At 45.5% G+C, this 6592-nt stretch overlaps 2 protein-coding genes and 1 non-coding gene across 3 annotated transcripts in view; 1 reads left to right on the top strand and 2 right to left on the bottom strand.

Moving 5' to 3' along the window:
- The window catches only part of CNBK3130 (hypothetical protein), a gene marked incomplete at both ends in the record, with an annotated part of 1428 nt that extends 913 nt beyond the window's left edge, over positions 1 to 515 (bottom strand). The window contains 3 exons of the mRNA XM_767516.1: positions 1 to 58; positions 121 to 311; positions 386 to 515. The exon at positions 1 to 58 is cut by the window's left edge and continues 88 nt beyond it. Coding sequence (XP_772609.1) covers positions 1 to 58; positions 121 to 311; positions 386 to 515 — 379 coding nt within the window. The remainder of the gene's footprint in view (positions 59 to 120; positions 312 to 385) is intronic.
- Positions 516 to 990: 475 nt separating this feature from the next.
- Positions 991 to 2460, top strand: CNBK3120 (hypothetical protein; the record flags this gene model as incomplete). Its single annotated transcript, XM_767515.1, has 7 exons — positions 991 to 1147; positions 1214 to 1398; positions 1457 to 1768; positions 1840 to 1948; positions 2006 to 2065; positions 2128 to 2204; positions 2275 to 2460. The coding sequence occupies 7 exons, from the start codon at positions 991 to 993 to the stop codon at positions 2458 to 2460; spliced, it is 1086 nt and encodes a 361-aa protein (XP_772608.1).
- A 704-nt stretch (positions 2461 to 3164) lies between these two features.
- Positions 3165 to 3257, bottom strand: CNBKt020. Its single transcript is given in 2 exon segments — positions 3165 to 3201; positions 3217 to 3257. It is a non-coding gene; the product is annotated as a tRNA-Tyr (tRNA).
- Positions 3258 to 6592: the final 3335 nt, after the last annotated feature.

Here is a 6592-nt window from a genome sequence, read left to right as displayed (position 1 = left end):
TTGCTCCCAATCCTGCCGTCTTTTCAATCGCAATCTCCAAAGCCGGCAGCGCTCGCTCCTACAATACAAGTCGTCTCGATCAGCGACTCAACCCCACCAAACTACCAAACGCAAACCCACCTTATCCCCTATCCTAACAAAATACATCGCCTTATTCCTCAACAACTCCGAAATCTCACTGTCCCCTTCATTCTCTTCCGCATCTTTCAATTTACGATCATACTCCTCCACCTGCTGCTTGTTCTTTTCTTCCAGCTTCTGGATAAGTTCCGTCTTGTCAGAGTTTATGCTCTTGAGATATGGAGCCATTTCTACGCGTAGAAGTTCGGGTCATCAGCAGGTTGTTCATGTAGAGAGCTCGAAGTCCTGTCCACGTGGGACATACCATCTTTCTCGACAGCCTCCCAGAAAGACTTCTCCGCTTCGTCCTTCTTGTAGTCAACATGTTGCACCTGATAATACCAAGTCGGAACCTTGAGGTTGGGGTAGGGAAGGGGCACGCTGTCGTCAGCCATGATCAATAAATACAGTTGTGAATCGTACGTATATAAATTGCTGTTTCACACTTATTGTGGACGACCATGAATCCTACGAGCGGTGACGCGGCGTAATAACAGTTTACGTAAACTGTTTTCTCTTACTTTTTAGAATTACGTAAGTTCTTCCTCTGAACAGCCTTTCCCTTGTTGCCCTTTGTGTTTTCACTATTCATAGAATCAAATACATTTTCCGCCTGCTCTATTCTTTCGGTCTTAATCCCTCCTCAAAGACGGTAGACGGACTAGCGGCGGCAAATTACCGCGTATCCTCCAACTGTCCAACCACAATACCATACCCGAATCAGCTCAAATCTCCCTTCGTCGCAGAGATCACGTCGAATCGCGTCCCTATCCATCACCTCTTGCGAGCGCCAACCAAATCCCCAACCCTCCCCAACCTCACCCAGTCACCATCTGATCCTACATACCCTCCAATAAGTATACTTCAACCATGTCGGATAACGCGGCGTTCAAGTTTGGGTCCTTTGATTATATATGTGAACATGCCGCTTTAGTGGTTTGTCCCATGCTTGGTGATCAGCAAGGGATGGCTCCGACATGTTACAGCCGAAACGTCCAACTGGGTAGTCAGATTATCTTCCAGCCGGGTGAGTGATCGGGATGGGCAACTACGGAAGGTTTAGTTTCAGTGTACTAACCAGAGATACCGATAGCAACATGCATCCTGCACATTGCTGCGTTGGTCATGGCGACCATCATGCTCCTTCACGTCCGTTCCAAATATACCGCTGTTGGCCGAAAAGAAATTGTCCTGTTTTTCTACATGTACATTTGGGTCGAGCTCTTCGCCATCTTCCTAGATTCCGCCATCATCCCCACCGCCAACAAGGTCTACCCTGTGAGTCACTTTCACTTTCGACAAAATGACCTTTTGCCTGATAAGAGTAACCTTGTAGTGGTTCGCGGCGATATACGCGGGTAGCGTCGGCGCGTTGTATTGGTGTCTTCTTTTGAACGGTTTTGTCGGGTTTCAATTCCATGAAGACGGTACACCCATGTCACTATGGTTCCTTCGTATCTCCTCACTTGTCGTCGGTGCCGTCTGTTTTGGTATCCCAGTTGCTACATTCAAGGGAACCTCCTCTTCCATGTCACCGACAAATACTGTGGGATTGTTCATCACGTACTTGGTATTCCCTTGTGTGTGTGTCTTGATCTATTTTATCTCGCAGATGTTGTTAGTGGTTAGGACTTTGGATGACCGATGGGTAAGTCAAAATAAGTTTACATACATTGAAGGACCAATCTCTGGGAAGAAAAAGCTAAATAAAACGCGTAGGTTATTGGTGATCTCGTTTTCATGGCTGGTTTCTATATCGCCGGTGTCCTTCTGTTGGTCACCTTCTCAGTAACAATTTGTGACGCTGTTAAGCACTACGTCGATGGCGGTATGTCCTGAATATCCCCTACCGTCTCCCACATTTTATGGACTGACATCCTACCAGTTTTCTTCTCTACCCTCGCCTTCCTTTTCGCCGTCATGATGGTCTACAAATACTGGGACTGTGAGTTTTCACTCTGCCACATCGCGATTGTTCGAGATACATTCTGATAACTACTTGTCCAGCTATTACCAAGGAAGATCTTGAGTTCTCCGTTGGCTCTAAGCAAGCTGTATGGGACGTCAAAGACCCCCTCCTTGCCGTATGTCCTTTCTATTCCCTTCTTCCAATCGTCTACTGCAAACTGACTATTGGCCCTCTTACGATCGTAGACCGGTATGGAATACTACGAAGACGATGCCCAATCAGCATACCGCGGGGCCGGTGGATCCCTCGTTGGCGGATACAACGGTAACCAATACTATGGTAACCAACCTGGCTACGCTCAGAGCGCGTATGGGCAGCAAGGGTATGGCCAATATGGTGCCGGCGGCGGGTATGGGCAAGGACATTACTAGCTGGGCTAGTACATATGTGCCCTTTGAGATGATCAGCAGAATGGAGGAAAGAGGGGCATTTTGTGATGCCAAGTTGTGACTTGTCGATGACGTCGCATGTCAGGTGGTGGGATGGACAATTCACTTCGTAAGGGGATGGTGTATGATAAGTTCATCCAATTTAGTTCTCCTTTCAATACTTTTTTCCCTCTCTCTGTAGCTTCCCTTTATTACTCAACCACATGGTTACGTTTTCTCCATATCACTTCATTAGGTGTTCCCTACGTCTTGTTCCATTAACAGAATTGGAAGGAGTAATCTGGTAACCCACTTTTTACGTATTATTCACGAGCTGTTTAACGTAGATGATCCTTATGCACTGGACAATTAGTCTGAGCCGTTTGTTGAAAAGTATTAGGCAGCTCAGTAGTCACTGGCGCGATGGATAGATAGTACATCGTTGTAGAAAGTGATAATATGATGATGGTTCCAATAATAATGATGATGTATCGTTTCCTTAGAAATAATTATTTATGGATCATTCGTCTCAACTGGGAACTGCAACTTAGCTTGCCTCTACGGTATCACACGTTCTCTCTATATTTTTTCTGATGTAGGCTATGCATGGTAAAAAGCACACAAGCATAATGATCTAAAGCAGAAAAAAAACAAGAATGACGGCTTGAACGAAAAATAAAAAAAAGCACCAAAAATCCCAAAAAATATCTCCCCGGTGCGAGTCGAACGCACGACTTTCAGATGTGAGATTGTTAACCAATTACAGTCTGACGCTCTAAACCACACTAAACTACGGAGAGCTTGTTGAAAGGGGCAAATGCTAAAAACATTATATTACATGATTACAAACCTGATCCCGATTATTATTGTAATACTTTTTGGCTCGTCGCAAGCACCATGGACGGTTGGCCAGTCTCCGACGGATGGTCTGAGGAGGAGGGACTTGTAGAAAGTGCAACGTTGGCTGGACTTGTTGGGGTGATTTTGCCCTTTTTTCGACAATCCCTGGATGAAGATCAGAGGGCCCAAACGGCGAAAAGCAGGCCAAGCGTTGGCGTAATAACTCATGAGTTAGGCTTATAAATATGTGATATAAAAAATAGATAATTGCTTTACTCTATTGGCCACATTTAACGAGTTCCCAGCTTCCGTCGGTGTCGAACTTGTTGTCCCCGAAATCCAAGGAATGCATCAACTATTAATAAAACAACCGCATCGAGACAAAATGATTTCAAAATATTTTTCTAAGATCTCTTCACTGGCAAGCATGAGGGAATACCGCCGTCGCAACCCGGTTTCCCTTTAATAGTTACCCGGTCGGAGCATATCAACAAGCGAGGTTCGGAATGTATGATGTCTTGTCTTCGCCACTCACGTCTTTCTTGGCCTTCCGTTGTCATCGGTCGTCCTTCGTTCGTGCCGATCATGACCTTATGCTTGTCAGTAATTCCGCCAGATCCCAAACTCACGGATCCCTTCATCCCAATCAAATTACCAATCACTGCTGTACTGCATCAATTAAACGATCTTCCTCAATCTTCCTCCTCCCATCTACCCTCTTCGGACTTGAATGCTCCACATCCTCATTTGCCGGCCTTTATCCGTTCGCCGATTACGTGCGGAAGCTTGAGTGGCCGTTCGGGTAGCAGACGCGAGCGGAACAGAAGAGGAAGAAAGGACAAGAAGCCGAGGCATATAGATAAGCCGGTTTCTCCGTCCTGCATCATGGCACATGTGGTACACACAAATACTACCGGTGAAGAACTCTCAAGGCGCTTCCAAGGGTAGATTGACAGGCAAAATGAGCCAAAGAGGGTAAGAGGTTGGAAGCAGACGGCTATCAGAATTGGGCTGAAGAGCTCAGAAATAGGCGTTACTTGGAAGCTTCGTTTAGATATAGGTTGACATTTAGGAATCCCAACGGAAATATCAGACCTTCAACTTCTGCAACCGTATCCGCCGTTCCAAAAAAGACACCTCTACCCGTTCCGGCAGTCTATATCTCGAAGCTTGCAAGGTAACTGAGACTTGTTTTGACATCTTCTCTATGACATCCGTCTTTTTCGCCTTCCACAACCCCGGTTATGCCGGCATTTGACCTTTACATGTATCTCTCGGTGCCCATGATGTTGGAAGCGTCACTTATCAGGCAGTCTTGGTAAGGATGCTGAGTACTGATTGGTGATCCTTAAAGAGTTGCCATATGATGAGGGTGACTGAACTTTAGTGCACGAGTCTTCCCATGCCCCACGAAGCTCCAAGCCTTGTTTGGCTATCTTGCTTCGAAACCTTTGCTAAATAGATTTGACGTACCCTAATGTCGACGAATGTGCTATCGGTGACTTGCTGTAACGTGTACTTGTATGGCATTAGACGAAGTCTTTGTATTTGATAGTAATATAACCAAGAAGCGGCATGGACTGGGTTTGCGTATGTCTCCATACACCTTCATCCGCTTCGCGGCACTACGTCCTGGTTCCTAAAGAAGTGCATCTATGTTGACATTCCTCCTGAAATCTAGTTTATTGGACTGAACACCAGAGAGCAGACTTTTGCTCACAGAACAAAGGTTGAACACGTATTGTTGTATTTTTCGGGGTAACGTCGATCCCCCACTTTTGATGAACCCTTTTCCCCGGATGGTAGAAGTGGAGATTTGTGGGTCGCAGTGAGCAGGCAAGCTGCCGGCGGCAAAAGCAAAAAAGCTCATTTATTTTAGCATCGTTTTTAGCGCGTTCCAGCTCATTTTTTTTTTCTTTTCATTTTTTATTGCTCTAAAAATTCCAGCAAAAACCCCGCTTTTTTCCGGATTGCTTCTTCGTTCTTCTTCTGATAAAACGTCGGTCTTCAGGGTTATTAGAGTGAAGTACGAATTCTAGTCTGTGCTAATCCCACGTCTATCTATGCTACATAAATAAATAACGCGACGGTAAATTATTTGTAGCTATGCAAATATACCGTCTGTATGCCCCTGGGACCTTGAACTAGCTATACCCCGTTTCATCAAGCCTAAGCAGCCAAAGTCGAGGGCTTGGACCATAATAAGCTTATAATCGTCCCGTCTGTCTCTGCCTGCAGCTGTCCACATCCCCTGTCAGCTGCTAAGGACTGTAAAAGCACTTGCTACCCGCTGCGTCCCACATATAATTGTCGCTTTAGACGTAATTGATTGGCCCAAGAAGGGACGAGGAGCGGTCATCTGACTGATAAGTATAGTAATAGCCAGTTCACCGCTTCCCGCTGATAGCCGTTAGCATAACGTCTAAATACGGTAGTCCAGAAGAAGTTCATGAAATGTCTTTTGCTGCTCATCTTCTGTCAATCAGTACTTGAACCCACAACAGCAAATTTATCGCACGGAACGAATGAAAAATAGCTCAATCTCAGAAACGGGATGAAAATCGGGCGACCCTTGGGGGGAAAAGAAAGATGTTGATAAAGGTTGTTTGCTGAATGCTGAGGGCAGAGATGCGCCGAGGGCTAAGGAAGTTTTGGGATGGATTCAATTTTACAGCAGGGTGCCGTGGCTGATAGGTCAGAATTCAAGATTTGGGATAAAAAAAAAATAGGACGACGGACATGGCAGATAACAAGTAAAGATTGGCTGTCGGCCGTCGGGCATCCGGCGTTGTGGGAGGGTGGGCGGTGATTGACACTTGCTGATGGTTGACGACCAATAGCTATTAATCGTTGATAGTTGACAAACAACAGTCGTCAGTTGACAGTTGAATTGTTATAATAAAAGTGCAAGAATATTTGTGTTGATAGGGCGGCTAGTGCACCTTGCATAGCGTAACGTTTAATGTCGAGCCTAAAAAGGCTAAAGATTGACCCGGGAGGCAGTTGTTGCAAGTATATTAGAAGGCAAACGACGCTCGGCTACTGGGAAGTAGTTGTGCTGATAAAGTCTGTTTTTGAATCCAAGTCGATCAGCAGTATACCTTCCCCTATGACCGTCTTTACAGCATATGTAACATCATCTGGTTCTTGCAGGTTAACCCCGCTTTTACGCCATTATTGTTGTGCGACAGCTTAAACCTTTCGTCCGTTTCACATACTAGGACGAGACGGTAAATCATCTGAAGACTTGAAATGATAGCATGCATTACTAACCATCAACTCCTTCTATCTCCTC

Source organism: Cryptococcus neoformans, chromosome 11 (genome assembly GCF_000149385.1).
Source record: "Cryptococcus neoformans var. neoformans B-3501A chromosome 11, whole genome shotgun sequence".
NCBI lineage: Eukaryota > Fungi > Basidiomycota > Tremellomycetes > Tremellales > Cryptococcaceae > Cryptococcus > Cryptococcus deneoformans.
This window is presented reverse-complemented; position numbering and strand designations above follow the sequence as displayed.